This window comes from Lampris incognitus, chromosome 3 (assembly GCF_029633865.1).
Source record: "Lampris incognitus isolate fLamInc1 chromosome 3, fLamInc1.hap2, whole genome shotgun sequence".
Taxonomy (NCBI): domain Eukaryota; kingdom Metazoa; phylum Chordata; class Actinopteri; order Lampriformes; family Lampridae; genus Lampris; species Lampris incognitus.
The window spans coordinates 61,054,178-61,072,501 of record NC_079213.1 but is presented as its reverse complement, the minus strand read 5'-3'; the positions used below and the strand labels follow the sequence as shown (position 1 = coordinate 61,072,501).

Below are 18,324 nucleotides of genomic sequence, written 5' to 3'. Positions count from 1 at the left end.
AAACAAAACAACCATTACTGGCTGTTTTACATGAGGATTCAGCAGACAGGAGACAGAGGCAGAGAGTCGGCGGAGTCACCTGATCATTTTGAAGCGCATGAGCCGCTTGTTTACTTATCTTTTTGTTGTATTTAGCCAATACTCTTACTATTCACCCGGGTCTTTAAAAAGTCTGCTTCTTTTTTCCATCAGCATCAGAGCATTATGGATTTAATCGCAGCTATGTCAGAAGTGCTGCTCTGCCCTGAGCGAGGAACATGCTGGACCAGGGACCTGCAGATCTCCCAGCATGCATGTCAGAAGTGCTGCTCTAGCCTGAGCGAGGAGCATGCTGGACCAGGGAAATGCAGATCTCCCAGCATGCATGCAGGAAGGTACTGGACCAGGGACCTGCAGATCTCCCAGCATGCATGCAGGAAGGTACTGGACCAGGGACCTGCAGATCTCCCAGCATGCATGTCAGAAGTGCTGCTCTAGCCTGAGCAAGGAACATGCTGGACCAGGGACCTGCAGATCTCCCAGCATGGATGCAGGAAGGTACTGGACCAGGGACCTGCAGATCTCCTTGCATGCATGCAGGAAACTCATGGATTAACAGTCCTGTATACTGTACACCAGGACCAACAACACAGGATGGGAACTGCTATGTCTCAATCCTCAATGGTCAGTGTTTCTTCTTCTTCTGAATCATTTTCTGAGGGGCTATTGTTTTGTTTTGTTTTTATTTTGTTGTTTTTGTTTTTATTTTTACAAAAGCATAACACACACTTTGCTCTAGCACACAAGAGAAAAGAATAACGAGTCTTTGCTATACTGATTGTGCGTGTACATACACATACACACACACCCACACACACACAGGCATACACATACACACGTACACACTTGTGTACAAGTCACAAGCATTCAAAAACACACACACACAAACACACACACACACACACGTGTACAAGTAACAAGCATGCACAACACACACACGTGCAAAGTCACAAGCATGCACAACACACACGTATGTGTACAAGTAACAAGCATGCACGGCACACACACATGTGTGCACCAGTCACAAGCGTGCACAACAAACACATACATATGTGCACAGGTCACAAGCATGCACAACACACACACATGCACACACACACGCACACACACGTGCACAAGTCACAAGCATGCAAAATACACACACACACACACACACACACACATACACACACACACGTAGTAAAGCCAGATAATGGGCTAACAACAGTCCATGTGTGAGCGTGCTCACACCAACAACTCCCACACTTGTCCAAAGACAGGAAGGAAGAGAAACAACATTAGACAGCGACGACAGTGGGTGACAGCAGACACAAACACAGCGAGAGATGGGAGGGGAGGGGAGAGGAAGGGAGAGGTGTTGAGTGACAAATAGAGAGGGAAGAGAGGATAAGGAAAAAAATGTCTTTTCAATTTTTGTTTTGTCACCTGACAGCTTGCCCAGGAGCCCTCGCTGATTCACAACATTAGTGCTTTTAACACAAAGTACGGCAGTGGACAGCAGCAGCCTTGTCTTGTTCCTACCAGACCAGTTCTGGTCTTTTTCCTACCAGACCAGTTCTTGTCTTGTTCCTACCAGACCAGTTTTTATCTTTTTCCTACCAGACCAGTTCTTGTCTTGTTCCTACCAGACCAGTTCTTGTCTTGTTCCTACCAGACCAGTTCTTGTCTTGTTCCTACCAGACCAGTTCTTGTCTTGTTCCTACCAGACCAGTTCTTGTCTTGTTCCTACCAGACCAGTTCTTGTCTTGTTCCTACCAGACCAGTTCTTGTCTTGTTCCTATCACACCAGCTCTTACTGCTTCAGAATCAGAAGAAGAATCAGAAACACTTTGTCATTTCATTTCATGCACTTACGCACATGAAATGAAACGACACATCATTTCCCGCAGACAACAGCAGTGCAACACAAAGACAAACACACATCCAAAAGCTACAAGAACTAACACATATATCCAAACTAACACACATACTAAACAAAACAAACAAAAAAATCACTGTTCAGGAGAACGAACGCCAGCCAGAATGACGGTCGGAACTGCCTGTCTGCATGGGCTAGCAGTTAGCTTAGCCTGCCTCGCTTCCACGGCCTGTCAGACCACCCTCACTGTCTCCTCCCCGTATGCAGCTCCGGTCAGGGCCGTGGTCCCTGGGCCCACAGGACACACCAAGCTCCCTCAGCCGATCCAACGCCAGCTCTCCCGGCCAGACACCTTCGACACACCTCCCAACACTCCACACGACAACACCAAAACACAGTCAAGGCTAGGCGAGGCCGCCGCCAGACTGCCCTCGGTGTTATTGGAACTGCCAGTCTGCATGGGCTAGCAGTTAGCTTAGCCAGCCCTGCTTCCTTGTCCTGTCAGAGCACTCTTGGTGTTTCCTCTTCGGGCACAGCTCCAGGCAGGGCCGTGGTCTCCAGGCCCACAGGACGCAGCAAACCAAGCTCTCCCAGCTGATCCAGCGCCAGCTCTCCCAGCCATCAAACGAAGACAAACTTAGACGCAGATGCCAACAAAGACCCTGCATGGACGGTACTGGATGAGGGCGCCGCAAACGTGAATTTGCACCGCCATCTTCCCACACTGGAAGCAGAACTGTGAAATAAAAACCTACCAAAATAAAAGTGTTTAAGTTTATTGAAAAGCCTTACATTTCTTCACAACAATCAATCTATATTCTTACATCTAACCTCACCATCCGAGACAAGTGGACTCCAGTTCACAAGGTGCAGAGAAGCCTGCTTAGAGCAACCTAAAGTTACCTCATTTAAAGAGAATGGGAAACAGTCGTGACAGTATATGGTATGGTATATGTGGTAAAATATACATGACAGTTGTGGTATGGAAGTAGGGATGCCTTAGGTGCATTGAACACTTACATCTGCATCTCTGGCTTTCAGCGCTGACACTCACCATGGGGGGAAATCTCAGCGCTGCAACGGTGCAGACGCTCAAGCTCCTCTACATGCCGTGGCAAACCTCACAACAGCCTGGGCTGAGTCCAATCTCTGCCCATGCTTTAAAACAGCATCCCAGGAATAGCACACAACACACACACATACACACACACACACACACAGACAAGAAAAGACACAAACACAAAGCAAAGCCCCGACTACTTACAGTGGCCATAACCTGACTCCCTTCCGGGGTTTCCTCTGGACACGGGTGATGCCATGGGTTCCACATGCCTTCAGGTGCTAACCAGGGCACCGTGGTAAGGCGCTGACCGCTTACAACGATGACGGGACAGACTCCCTCGCCTTGGCACAGCAACAAACACTGACACGCCGAAGGGGTGGGGTGGTGCACGGACGCACCAGCGTGGACAACGTGGTCAGGTGAGAGAGAGAGAGAGAGAGAGAGAGAGAGAGAGAGAGAGAGAGAGAGAGAGAGAGAGAGAGAGAGAGAGAGAGAGAGAGAGAGAGAGAGAGAGAGAGAGAGAGAGAGAGAGAGGCGGAGTCCACCCACGTCGTTATGGGATTACCCAGCTTATCCTTCCCAGCGATCAATCCCGCAGGAACTGTTTGCTGCCTGACTGACGGCTGCACAGATCAGCTCCTCTCGGCCTCCCGCCCACTCTCCTCCCCTCTCTCTTTACCCCCCCCCAGGCTGCTGGTAAACCTATCTTTACTGGGACACCTGTTGTGGTGGCAGAGCTTGGGGTTTCATCATGCGGAGGGGGACTTGGCTTGGCGGAGTGGATAGATACGAAGGTGGTTGGGGTGTTGGGGGTCTTGCTGGACGGACACTTAAAGAGCATGGTAAAGACCAGGGGCTTCCAATTACTTGCTCCGAAAAAAGGTCGAAGCTTCAAGAGCTTGCTAAGACAAAGACAGTCTTGAGAGAATTCAGACAGGGATTGTACCCCTGTCCACACAGCCTCTGTTGTTTCATATGGACTGCCAAAATCAGGAATCAGGAATCAGGAACAGTTTACAGTCGTTTATTTCATGTGCTTGCGCACGCGAAAGAAACGACATTCTGTTTCCACCAGCCCACAGCAGTGCGACACAAAAGACAAAATAAAAACATCCAAAATCCCAAAAACGACACCACCAACAACATACAAAAAAGAGAACGAAGCAAAAAACAAAAAAAAGAAGAGTTGCCAACACAGTCCACCCAGTGACACAGTCCAAAACTCCACCGCCCAGAGAACGAAGGCCAGCCAGGAGGACTGGCGGAACTGCGGTCTGCGTGGGCTAGCAGTTAGCTTAGCCTGCCCCACTTCCGCGTCCTGTCAGACCACCTTCAGTGTTTCCTCCTCGGGAGCAGCTCCGGTCAGTGTCGTGGTCTCTGGGCCACCGGACGCAGCAGACCAAGCCAGACACCTTCGACACACCTCCCCGCACTCCGCATGATGACACCAAAACAGTCAATGCCAGGCAAGGCTGCCCATGCAGACTGCCGTCGGTGTTATCAGAACTGCCGGTCTGCATGGGCTAGCAGTTAGCTTAGCCTGCTCTGCTCCCGTGTCCTGTCACACCGCCCCTGGTGTTACCTCTTCGGGCGCAGCTCTGGTCAGGGCCGCGGTCCCTGGGCCCACAGGATGCAGCAGACCAAGCTCTCTGAGCCGACCCTGTGCCAGCCCTCCCAGCAATCAAAGAAAGACAAAACAAACGTAGACGCAGACAAAGACACCGCATGGACGGCAGTGGGCGAGGCCGCCGCAAACCGAGTTCGCGCCACCATCTTTCCACACCGGTGCTGGTGAGGCCGCTGCAAACGTGAATTTGCGCCGCCATCTTCCCACACTGGAAGCGGAAAAAATACAGCCCTACTATGTTTATAATGCACAGCGGTTCACAGCTGTGTGTGTCCTATGCTCCACCAGCATGCATCATGTTTATATGATAAGGTAGAGACATAGCTAGATGGCTGGAGGCTGAATAATCATTTCTCTTCTCTCCTCAAAACATCCATATTCCCCAAAGATGCACTGAAGTAACTGAGCCAGGGTTCTTTCTTATTGCAACAAGCACTCTGGGCATTTGCCTGTGTACGTATGTCACTTTGTGCCTTTAAGTGAACACAATGCAGCACAGTGTCAGTGTGTATTCATGTTGGGTTGGAGAGTAAGCACACCTGTATTTGTGCGTTCATATCTCTGTGTGGATGTGTGTGTGTGTGTGTGTGTGCACGCACATGCATGCATCTTTAACAAGTACTGCACTCCAGGAAGTCGGGAACGGTCTCTTTCAGTGCCTTGTGATGGTTAAGAAAACCGAAGCCAAGGCCAAAGATATCCTCCAAACACGTCATTAACTGCCAAGTAAAGCAAATAAAGAACCCAAACCTTGGGAATTTTTTGCTTTCAGACAATGGCTCTTATTAAAGGTTTAAACGGCCAGTCCAGCAACACTTAATATTAGGGAGCACAATGCAAAACCTTTGCACCCTAGTAAAACGGTTACTATGACAGGCTTGGTTGCGTGTCCCTACAGACACAATAGGCTGTGTCTGCGGGTGGGAAGCCGGATGTGGGGGTGTGTTCTGGTTGCTGCACTAGCGCCTCCTCTGGTCGGTCGAGGCACCTGTTCGGGGGGGGGGGACTGGGGGAAATAGCGTGATCCTCCCACGCGCTACGTCCCCCTGGTGAAACTCCTCACTGTCAGGTGAAAAGGAGCAGCTGGTGACTCCACATGTATCGGAGGAGGCATATGGTAGTCTGCTGCCCTCCCCGGATCGGCAGAGGGGGTGGAGCAGCGACCGTGAAGGCTTGGAAGAGTGGGGTAATTGGCCAGATACAACTGGGGAGAAAAAGGGGGGAAAAGGTGTGACAGACTTCGGTCAAGGGCGGAAATGGCGTCAGAGTTGGCGAGCGAAATTGAAATTGGAAACGAGGACAGGAGAGGGTTCGAAAGTAAGAACACATGAAACTGCTCGAGCCACGCTAGCCAGTCACTGAGAACAAAGGAGACGTGTCTTGTTGGGATGACAGCCGTGAAAAGAGAGGACGGGTTTTCAAGGACCCGCATGAGGCTGGAGAGTTTGTAGGGAGAAAACGTGGAGGTGCATGATCGGTAGGAGTTGGGTGGTTATCACTGATTGTATATCAACGCGTCAGACAGATAGAGCCTTTAAGATTAGTGTATTTAAAAACAATTGCTGTGTGACTTGCTTCCTGCTCGGATAAAAAGCAAAGGAGAAGGGGGTGATAAGTGGCGTGCCACTGTCAGCAGCAGCTGAGTCAGTTCGGGACGTTGCGCGTGCATGTAAGGCAAGAAGAATGACTCGATTCCGTGACGCGGAGGAGGACAGTAATTCTGTCTGTTTCGCTTTTGAAGGGGAACTGCCGGAAAGAGTGTACCTTGATTTGTTGTTTTACAGGGTGATGGACTGGGGCCCTGTCATGGACTGGCGGCCTGTCCAGGGTGACTGCTGGGATAGGCTGCAGCATCCCCGCGACCATGAGAGTGGGATATGCGGTTTGGATAATGGATGGATGGATGGATGGAACATGGACATGTTGATGCAGTATGTAATGGAGTCAGAAGATGCGGGAGATGTGGGAAGGACAACTGCAATGTGGAAGATGCAAAGTTGAGAAAGAGCAAGCAAAGTGCCTGCACTGCAAGGGAAATCATGATACAGGGTCAGCACCATGTCCAAACAGATTTAAGGAAGAGAAAGTGAATAAGATGAGAGCAGAAAAGGGATTATCATACGCTGAAGCTGCTGAGAGAATGGAGAGAATTGATAAGATGGTAGGAATGTAAAAAGAGCGGCATGGTGGACAGTGGTTAGCGCAGTCACCTCACAGCAAGAAACGTCCTGGGTACGAACCCCGGGGTTGTCCAACCTTGGGGATCATCCCAGGTCGTCCTCTGTGTGGAGTTTGCATGTTCTCCCCGTGTCTGCGGTGGGTTTTCTCCGGGTGCTCCGGTTTCCCCCACCATCAAAAAGACACGCATGTTAGGGTTAATACTCCTGTCTGTGCCCTCGACCGAGGCATGGCAAGACGAACTGGAGTTGGTTCCCGGGTGTTGCATGGCGGCTGCCCACTGCCCCTAGCTCCACAGCTAGGATGGGTTAAATGCAGAGTACAATTTCCCTATGAGGATCAGTAAAGTATCTCAAAAAAAAGATAAAAAAGAACTGGAGCAGAAAAGGAATGGAGCTGATCAGAATATCTGCATGGACAAGAAATTATTTTTTTAGCATTCATTTCCATGGCCATAAATTGCGCTGCTGAAATAAAGGGGAAGTCGGAAAGAATCAAGATGGTGTTGGACGCTGCCAGGAGATACTTGAATGTTGTGCACGTATCTGGAAAAGATCTGGATGTTACACCACGGGAACGATTTGCATCAACTCTGACAATTGAGTCCGGGTTATAGGATGGCTAATGTTGTGATTAGGATCATTTTGGGTGGACAATATTATTCAGCATTCAGATGATCTAATGCCATAATCTTATACACTCTGATACAGGGGGTAGCGGTAATGCACCTTAAATGAGGTTGCCAACTGCCATTACACAAAAGAAGAAGAAGAAGAAGAACAAGAAGAAGAACAAGAAGAAGAACAAGAAGAGGAGGCGCGATCCAGCCTTCTGTGGTTGTCGCGACTCTCTCAGCCTTCTGGAGAGCTTCTTTAACCTTTACCTTCACATCCTCATACGTGGCAGGAACTACAGATTTGCTGAAATGAATACGGCACGGAATGTGATATTTGGGTTCCAGCGCACTGACAGGTTTTCAAAATCCTTCATCCTCAACTACTGGAAACGGTCACGTCTTTGGCAATAAAAACGCCGATGCTTGCTGTTGTCTCTTTCGCCCTCCCCCGCGATGCTAGAAGGGTGCAGCAGATGCCTTCTGAAGAGTTGTTTGGCCTTTTGCTGATTTATCAGGCAGCGACTGCAGCTTGTCCTTATGATGCCGTTGTAGATGGTGGAGCATGTTAGTGGTGTTAGCTGTTGCATAAGCCTTAGTGCGCCAGCAGAGCTTGCAAGTAGTCTTTGTTTAGTCCACACTCCTGTCACCATTTTCTCGCCTCCGTGCTGGAAAACCAAAATTAGGCCTTACAACTGACTTGGAAGTTTCCTTGCCAACATTCGATCACTAAGGCCGGTGAACGTCGGGGTCAACAATATGTCAGTCAAGCAAAACTGGGGTTATGCCTATTGTGACCTCTTGCATTAACATTAATAAATGACGTCTACATCCTCTGGGTGTCACAATTTAATTGACTTGATATCGTGATCAGCTTTTCAGCTTCACAATGCGTATCGTCATATTTTTGGATTGTGAAATATTGTGCCACGGTGCATCGTTTCACCCCTACTTGCCACCCCCCCCCTTTTCCTCTCCAATTGTACCTGTTCAATTACCCCAATCTTTCGAGCCGTCCTGGTCGCTGCTCCACCCCCTCTGCCGATCCGGAGAGGGCTGCAGACTACCACGTCTCCTCCGATACATGTGGAGTCGCCAGCCGCTTCTTTTCACCTGACAGTGAGGAGTTTCGCCAGGGGGGTGTAGTGCGTGGGAGGATCACGCTATTCCCCCCAGTTCCCCCTCCCACCAGGGGCGTCGGCCGACCAGAGGAGGCGCTAGTGCAGCAACCAGGACACATACCCACATCCGGCTCCCCACCCGCAGACACAGCCAATTGTGTCTGTAAGGGACGCCCGACCAAGCCGGAGGTAACACGGAATAGAACTTTCGGTCTGCATGGGCTAGCAGTTAGCTTAGCCTGCCCCGCTTCCGCATCCTGTCAGACCGCCCTCGGTGTTTCCTCCTCGAGCGCAGCTCTGGCAGGGCCGTGGTCCCTGGGCCCACAGGAAGCAGCAGACCAGGCTCCCCCAGCTGATCTAATGCTGGGGGCGTCTGGAGGATGTGGGACACATACCCACATCCGGCTTCCCACCCGCAGACACGTCCAAATCGTGTCTGTAGGGATGCTTGACCAAGCCGGAGGTAACGCAGGGATTCGAATCGGCGATCCCCGTGTTGGTAGGCAACGGGATAGAACGCCACACTACCCGGACGACATGTGCACACAGTTGACGTCCTCGGAAAAAGAAATCTGCATGGAGAGGACTGCTCTAGAACCGGAGAAGCAGTCCCCGCGTGAAGTGTATCTGTTTTACTCACATGACTAACGGGACTTCTTGCACCGTGCACCTGCAGCTGGTCGTATCGTGTGTACACACAGTACTTGTGAACCTGAGGGATAGCCTTCTGTAACCGGACCCCTTCACTGACAGCAACTGGCAAGGAACTTCGGCGGCTCGACACAAGAGGAGAAGAGTCAGGTGCGGATGAGACACTTACTACTCTTTCAGATCTAACATTTCCCACGGGGAGAAGCTATAATAATACAGACCTTCTCAAATTTATGCCACGTTATTAAAGTGCGTCATGGCCCACATAAAACGCATTGGATTAACCCTGAGAGCCGTAATTAGCATTCATAGGCATACCGCGCACGCTGAAAGTTGAAATACCTGTAGTACAAAACGGGGTTATGGGGTAACCTTAAATTCATTGAACGGCTGCATGCGATCCCCGTTTTAGACGCCTGTATCACCGGGTATACCTAAAATCCGTTTGGGAGGCCCGAGTGAGAAGCAGAGATAAATTTGGGCCTTCCAAAAGTTGTTATTACTGATTTTTTTTCCTCTATGCTTCAGCCCTTTTCCTCCTCCTTTTTTTTCCCTTCTTTTCATTTTAGCAGCGTCTGCGTGCCAGGGAAGTGCTTTTTGGCACGGTGGGCTATGATATGGACAGGAAGGAAGACCGAGGCATGTGACATCTTTAGTTGCTGAACATTTAATAGGAAGAGTGGCCAGCACAGGAGAAAAATCAAAGAAACAGAAGTGAAAGAAAAAATCGAGCAGAACATTTTTTAAGTATTTTTGCCTAGCTGTGAAAAAAAAAACAACAAAAAAACGCTTGTGTCCATCTGTCCTACTGTGTGTGTGTGTGTGTGGGGGGGGGGGGTTACACACTTATTTGTCCGTGGGTGACAGAGGCTAACATGCTGAAAATAACACGCAGAGACCAGAAAATAGCTGTGTGTTCCTTTACAGCATGTTCTCGTCGATAGAGCGGGAGGAGGGGTGGGGGGGAGGTGAATGAGACCTAATGATGAACTTGGCCGATACCTGTTGCTGCCGTTTGTGTGTGCTCCAGCGGGGGTGCAGAGTTCACGGCTAACTGGAACTGAACACTGAGGAGAGGAACTCTGCTTGAGTGATCAACCCATATGTTGTGCCACAACAGATGGGTTGTGAGGGATGTTGTTGTTCCTGATGAGGAGATTGGTGAAAATTGATGGAAATCCTAAATTGTTCCTGATGAGGGGAGGTATATGAGCCACATATACCTCCCCTCATCAGGAACAATTTATTTGTCATTTCATCTGATGTACTACGTGCACAAAAGAAACGAGATTCTATTTCCCCCCATTCCACAGCAGTGCAACGCAAAAACACATGTCCAAAATCCTCCAAAAACAACACCACCAAAACCCATACAAAAACAGAGAGAACAAAGCGCAACCCCTCCCCCAAGAAAACCCCCACAAACAGCCAACAACACAGTCCACCCTGTGCAACACAGTCCAAAAACTCCACCGCCCAGGAGAACGAACGCCAGCCAGGATCACTGCCGGAACTGCCGGTCTGCATGGGCTAGCAGTTAGCTTAGCCTCCCTTCTCAGGCGCAGCTCCAGGCAGGGCCGTGGGCCCTGGGCCCGCCGGACGCAGCAGACGAGGCTCCCCCAGCCGATCCAAAACCAGCTCTCCAGCCAGACACCTTCGACAGACCTCCCCGCACTCCACACGACGACACAAACGCAGACACAAACACTGCACAGTCCACGCTAGGCGAGGCCGACGCCAGAGCGACTCGGTGTTTCCTCTGGGGCAGGGCCGAGGGCTAGCGGTTAGCTTAGCCTGCCCCACTTCCGTGTCCTATCAGACCGCCCTCGGTGTTTCCCCTTCGGGCCCACAGGACGCAGCAGACCAAGCTCTCTCTCGTCGGTCCAGCGCTCCCGGCCAAGTCAAATCGACGATCAAAATAAAAACTTCACACGAGGACACAAACCTAGACCCAGACGTAGACGTGGACAAAGACACTGTATAATCAGTCCACTCCATCATCCCACACCGGAAGAAGTGTGGGAAGATCCCGCCCCTATCTATTAATTTTATTAATCACCCCACTGAATCATGAAGACATGCATGTTAGGGTTAGTACTCCTGGCTGTGCCCCTGAGCAAGGCATGGCAAGAAGGACTGGAGTTGGTCCCCGGCCGCTGCACGGCGGCTGCCCACTGCTCCTAGCTCCGCAGCTAGGATGGGTTAAATGCAGAGCGTAATTTCCCCGCGGGGATCAATAAAGTATCTCAAAATCTCAAAATCAAACCCCTCTCAGACCTCTTACTGGTTATGCCCGCTGAGCAGCCGCAGCCTACGATGGGTAGTGTAGGCCTACACTTTAACTTTGCTGTAAACTGCTGATGTCAAAGAACAAACACTATTGGGAAAATAAAGGGAGTTTTACAGTTGAAACCACTGCTTAATATTCCATTTAATGGTAATAACAGTTTCATGTCCATGTCTATACTATCGCCATACCGGCTGCAGTTCCCAGCACTGAAACTGTTGGGCGTTTGACATTCCTCACAAACACTGGAGCCATACCTCCGAGTGTTTGGATGGAAATTTGGTCAAATTTGGATACTTTCTTCTTTTTTTTTCCTCCCCCCTTTTCTCCCCAACTGTATCTGGCCAATTACCCCACTATTCCGAGCCATCCCGGTCACTGCCCCATCCCCTCTGCCGATCCGGGGAGGGGTGCAGACTACCACATGTCTCCTCCAATACATGTGGAGTCGCCAGCCGCTTCTTTTCACCTGACAGGTGAAGAGTTTCACCAGGGGGACGTAGCGTGTGGGAGGATTCCCCCCCCAGTTCCCCCTCCTCCCCCAACAAGCGCTCCGAATTATCAGAGGAGGCGCTAGTGCAATGACCAGGACAAATACCCACATCCGGTTTCCCACCCGCAGACACGACCAATTGTGTCTGTAGGGACGCCCGACCAAGCCGGAGGCAACACGGGGATTCGAACCGGCGATCTCCGTCTTGGGACGCTTCCTTTTGATTGTCTCGCGCATTCTCTAGCCCAGTGGTTCTTGTCAGAATGTCCCACCATAGATGAAGGATACACAAAAATAGTCAGAGCCAACAAATAGAAGGGGGAGGTGTGTAAGTCTAGGGTGATGCGCAACAATTGCCTGACCAGTGAACGGAAACTGAGAGTTGGTATTCGTGTTGTTATTGTATATAATGAGCAAAGGGAGGACTACACCGATCTTACACTCAAACACAGTAACGGCCCTTGGGCCTTTCAGAGGTTCTCTGCTTGATTAAACCTGGAATTAAATCAAGGCTTTGACCTTCTTCACTAATGACTAATTACTGACAATTAGCCCAGAGAATGGCCTCTTTACTCCCTCTCTTTTTCCCCTCATCCTGCTCTCACAGTCAGCGTATGCGTGCACGCACACACAAACACACATGCACACATTAAGACACACGTGCTTATGCACACGCACACTCACCCTTGCACACAAACACACACACACATACACACACTCTCGTCTTTTCAAGTAAACACTGACACAAATCCACACACCCCATCAAAGGGGCCCAAGAATAACCCCATTGTGTGTACATTTTGTGTGCTAATGCACAGCATAGCAGCACTGCGGGTTTAAAGCTATAGAGCCCTTGAGCAAATACCAAGTGAGTGACACACCCTCTCTACCTATGTGGTTTACTCAGCTAACCTGCAGAAGGTGGAGAATGTTCACTACCGAGGGCAGGTATACTACTGCCTCAGTTTCAGCATAGTCAAACACTCTTACCGATATTCTTTAGTCACGTGACACGCCAGACAGACACACTTCACCTCCCCATGAGCTGCACATTGCACGCGACTATTAACAACTATGCAGTCTCAAGTTTAAGTCTATCTGCCGATGAGCAAGCATTTGGACGCCGTTCCTCAGACGTCACAGAGGCGGATCGCTGACCTGTGGGCAAGCAATAGGAGGTCAGGTTGCTGCCATCAGTTGGGGTGAAATCTCTCCAACCAGACCAACCTCTTACCCCCCCCCCAACTCCCCTTTTTATTGGGCTCCATTTACTTCCTTCTCCCTCTGCTTTTTAAAGCAGTTCTCTGCAGATTTGCAAGTGAAACCAATTCACATACCTTACCCCCCAAAAGAGCAGCACGTGCTTGGTTGATTGTCGGCATGCTAATATCAATAACGCAACGTCACAATCATAACAAATCCTTTTTTTTATATATATATCTAAAAAAACAGGAACTACTGAGGGAGAAAATGCTGATTCTGCTTAAAGCCAAGAGCGGGCCATGTGTCAAACATGCTGAAACATAACGTGAGTGGGAGAGGCTGAGTGTGCAGTGGAAAGCACATTAATGTTATGGTGCAAGGGGATTGTGAGACAATCGCACATGACCGGTAGATCAGCTTTTTTGCTTGGGCGATGTTGACTTCACACCACTATGCCTTACTGGCCGCACACTCCGCTGCACACCACATGACATGAGAGATTTCAAGGGTCACAAACTCGTTTCTGAAATAATCTTCTGCATCCAAGAAATGCCGAGAGTTTACAGCTGAGATGTGGTATTGTCAGCCTGGCAGCTGAGCACGGCTGATTCAGATATGGTTGTGGGCCTACCAGGGAATAGACGGTTTTCCAAGAGGTGAAATATGGAAATGAAAGCAGCCACTACGGGTAGGGCTATGTCCTGGCAAGAGTTCGATATGATTCATACCACAATACAAATGTCACGAGTCAATGTATTATGATATACTATGATGCGACAAACACTGCGATATATTGTAGTGTATTGTAAACATTTTTGGGAAAATGTCATAAAGAAAACACCCCAGTATGCATGACATCAGAGTACTCAGAGCCATAGCTAGTGTAGCGCTGGCGGTGCCTGCTGTTGTTGTGGTCCAGTACAGCCGGGAGATGTTTGCCTTCAGGGCTTTTTGCCAGAAAGTCTTTCTGACAGAAACATTAGGTAAGGTTAGGATTAGTTTGAAGGCTAACTATTGGTTAGGTTAAGGTTACTATCAGTTAGGTTAAGGTTACTATCGGTTAGGTTAAGGTTACTATTGGTTAGGTTAAGGTTATTATCGGTTAGGTTAAGGTTGGCTATCAGTTAGGTTGAGGTTAGCTATCAGTTAGGTTAAGGTTACTATCAGTTAGGTTAAGGTTACTATCGGTTAGGTTAAAGTTACTATTGGTTAGGTTAAGGTTGGCTATCAGTTAGGTTAAGGTTACATCAGTTAGGTTAAGGTTACTATCGGTTAGGTTAAGGTTACTATCAGTTAGGTTAAGGTTACTATTGGTTAGGTTAAGGTTATTATCGGTTAGGTTAAGGTTGGCTATCAGTTAGGTTAAGGTTAGCTATCAGTTAGGTTAAGGTTACTATCGGTTAAGTTAAAGTTACATCAGTTAGGTTAAGGTTACTATCAGTTAGGTTAAGGTTACTATCAGTTAGGTTAAGGTTACTATCGGTTAGGTTAAGGTTAGCTATACGTTAGGTTAAGGTTAGTTACTATCGGTTAGGTTAAGGTTAGCTATCAGCTAAGTTAAGGGTACTATCAGTTAGGTTAGCTATCAGTTAGGCAAAGGTTAGCTATCAGTTAAGTTAAGGTTACTATCGGTTAGGTTAAGGTTAGCTATCAGTTAGTTTAAGGTTCCTATCGGTTAGGTTAAGGCTGGCTATCGGTTAGGTTAAAGTTACTATTGGTTAGGTTAAGGTTGGCTATCAGTTAGGTTAAGGTTGACTATCGGTTAGGTTAAGGTTACTATCGGTTAGGTTAAGTTTAGGTATAGGTTAGGTTAAAGTTAGTTATCAGTTAGGTTAAGGTTAGCTTTCAGTTAGGTTAAGGTTACTATCGGTTAGGTTAAGGTTACTATTGGTTAGGTTACGTTTAGCTATAGGTTAGGTTAAGGTTGGCTATCGGTTAGGTTACGTTTAGCTATAGATAAGGTTAAGGTTGGCTATTGGTTAAGGTAAGCGTGAGATTAAGGTTCGGGTTAAACTGAGGTTAGTTTAAGTTTAGGCACATTCAATGAATTTGGCAGAAAGCCCTGAAGGCACACTTCTCCCACGTGCTGCTTGAGTGCTGTTACAATACTGCACCTGCCACCTAGTGGTCAGAGATGGAAACAACAACAACAACTACAACATCAACATTGTGCTTCTACCACTTCTTTGTAATCTTAAGAAGCGATTTGAAAATCGATATAATATTGTGATAGTATCGCGAAACTCAAGTGTATTGATATGTATATGTTATAATGTCTGAATTAGCCTGACTGTGATGCCAGCTGTAGGTCATAATATGCTTTTTTAATAGCCAGGTTTGGTTCTGGGGGAGGATAGTATTTCCATAGCCTTGAAATAGGGTGATTAATTTCTTAAAAAATGATTTATAGAGCACATTCCCTAGCATGTACAACAACAGCATCAAGGCGATGCCAGTAACAACACGATCGAGAAACTGGGATGTGATTATGGCAAAATTAGTTTACTTAATACTATGGCATGAGGCGGAAAAAAATCTGCATTATTTCCTGAAAAATGTTTGTGATCAAAGACGTTTCGTAATTGTGACTGAATGTCAAGTTCAATAAAATCAACTTTCCTTTACAGTCTATTAAATGCTTCTCATGTTGCATGAGCCTTATTATTTTTGCATGAGCTCACTTATTGATTTACTGCCACGGAACTGTATACATAGGTGACATAGTCAACGGCCATTTAAAATGTAAGAACTGAAGCACAATTTAAGCATCATGGAATGGAAGCGACGGTTGCAATTAAAGAGGCCATCTTCTCACAATGACCTTTGCCCTCACAATTCCTTTTCCATCCATGATCCATCGGTGGACCCAAAAGCGCCCCATAAATGATTGAAAATATTACGCCCCCTTGTCCTTCAGCTGGCAGGCTGCTTTAGGATAGCAAACAGACGTCCGGTGTACTTGACAGGGCGGTGCTGTTGGTAGCACCATCTGATTCCCACTAGTTCCCTGGGCGTTAACAGGCTTACCTTTTAACCTGTATTGCTTTTAGTCAACATGTTAAGCAGTTTAACCAACATCTCACAAGCTATGGCTGCTCTGAAAGATCAGCATTATTTTCATCGTTGCCGTAATGCTTGCGACAACCATTACGAAAGGCCCGAGCAGAGCCCTGTTGCTTCCACGCACATCTCGCTTACCCCATCATGCCCACTACCCCCAGCGTCCCCTTCAATTCCTTAGGAGACAAATATTCATTACAGTAGTGATTCCCACCCCACCCCCACCCCTCACAACAGTGACGCGATGTCTCTGATATCTGCAGCACAGCATTCAAAGTCTGGATTTTTTTTCCCTCTCTCTCTCTTGACTGTTGCCTTTCATATTCCCCCGTCCTGAGCACCGCAGCCTATGAGCTTGTAATGCAGCGGCTCCGCGATGACTGTATCACTCCAATGAGAGAAAACGTCACATGATAAATGATGCATATAGGTAGTGTGTGACTCAGTGAGCTCAGAAAGGCCCCGGGGCTCTCCCTCCACTGAGAGCACACTCGGAGTTAAAGAGGGTTTACAAAAAGAGAGACGCAACCCGGCAAGCCTGTTTCCCTGCGCTGCACGCAGGTAGTCCACATGTTGCGGACGACACAACCATTCGCCTCTCTGTCCGGCGGCGGAACAGCAACATAACTTTTTTTTTTTTTTTGCTACCGTGGTTCAAGTGCAAAGCCGCACCGCCGAGACTCGGAACAAGTCCCCCTCTCCGCAGCAGCGAGCTGTCAAGAGGCCGTCACTCCAGACCGGGACAGCGTCGGGACACAGGGCGCGTCTTTTATGTGCTGATCTGGGGGGGGGGTTGTCCTCCGCCCGCCCCCCCCCCCACCCCCAAGACTGGCCTAAGTTTTTGATCGTGAAATGGAGACTATAAGCTCCGTTTTGGGGGTTTTTGCAGGGCCAAAAAAAAACAACAACAACAACGCCGCGCCGGATCGTCGGGAGACCGATCCAGACCAATAAATTACGATTCCGTCTCCCAGCAGTTTTAGCGAAAGGGGACGCGCGACGGAGGCGCCATAAATTACATAAGAGCAATTAAAGTGCCAACCCCTGACCTTGCCTTGAACGGCACCGCCGCGATCACCTGACTTTCGCAACTGGTCCGCAGCTTCCACGCCAACTGGCACAACTGCACGAGAGTGGAAAACCTCCCTCAACTTCGGCGGAGGACGCCGGGAAAAGAGTCCGCGGACGGCGGCGGCGGCGGCGGCGGCTCGGCGCTGTGAGCGGACCCCGGCGGGGAGGAAAAGAAAGAAAAAAGAAGACGCCATGAAACAAACGCACGCACGCGCCTCCAGAGAAGGGGGGGTCGCGGCGAAATAACGTCGGGCGGCGGTGATCGCGGCGCGGCCCGTTAGGACGGGTGGGCGGCGGGCGGGCGAGGCGCGGGTACTCACGGGGGTGGTGTAGGTAGGGATCGCTGCGGTCCATTTCCCGGGCGGGCTGCTGCGTCGTTCGGCCACACGGTTCGCGCTGCTCCGTCACGGCAGCATCCCAGCGCATTCCTCTCCCGAGCCCGACTGAACTCTCCACAGCGGGCAGCTCCGCACGGGGGGCCCAGCGAGGGGGGAGGTGGTGGTGGTGGTGGTGGAGGAGGTGGCGGCGGCGGTGGGGAGGGGAGAGGTGGAGGGGGCGACACACGGGGCCGCTTCTCCCAATTACAACAGTTGTCGATATCAAGCTTCGACACGAAGATGACGAAACTTGGCGCTCGCGGGCTAGTACGGTGTTGCAATGTCGGAGAGAAAATGTGACTTTGGTCAGAAGGCCAGCCCGAGGCGGCGGGGCGGGGACGGGCTGGTTTGGTAGCCCCACCGGTCAGAAGGCCAGCCCGGGGCGGCGGGGCGGGGACGAGCTTGTTTGGTAGCCCCCTGGTCTTGCGTGACCGCCGGAGAGGTATCCGTCTCACATCCCAACAATCAAACAGATCTGGAAAAGTGCTCATTTACAGACACACAGCCCCGGTCCATGCGCACCTCCTTTACTGCGACAGCCCTCTTTCTGTAGTGGGAACGACTCCATTTGGCCGGAACCCCATAAGACATGTTACCATGGAAAACTAGTACTACATACCATGGTATACCATAGTAGTACCATAGTATTGCCATGGTACTACATGGTACCTCTGGTATTACCA

The 18,324-nt window shown here is 49.4% G+C and overlaps 1 protein-coding gene across 2 annotated transcripts in view; it reads right to left on the bottom strand.

The window, feature by feature from the left end:
• rxrgb (retinoid X receptor, gamma b) overlaps positions 1–17,979 on the bottom strand; it is an 85,060-nt gene extending 67,081 nt beyond the window's left edge. The window contains exon 1 of one of the 2 annotated variants that reach the window (XM_056278042.1): positions 17,585–17,979. In XM_056278042.1, coding sequence (XP_056134017.1) covers positions 17,585–17,690 — 106 coding nt within the window. In that variant the 5' untranslated portion in view covers positions 17,691–17,979. Of the gene's footprint in view, positions 1–3,161; positions 3,298–17,584 lie in introns of those variants that run through there. The other variant, XM_056278043.1, reaches the window with a different exon arrangement.
• Positions 17,980–18,324: the final 345 nt, after the last annotated feature.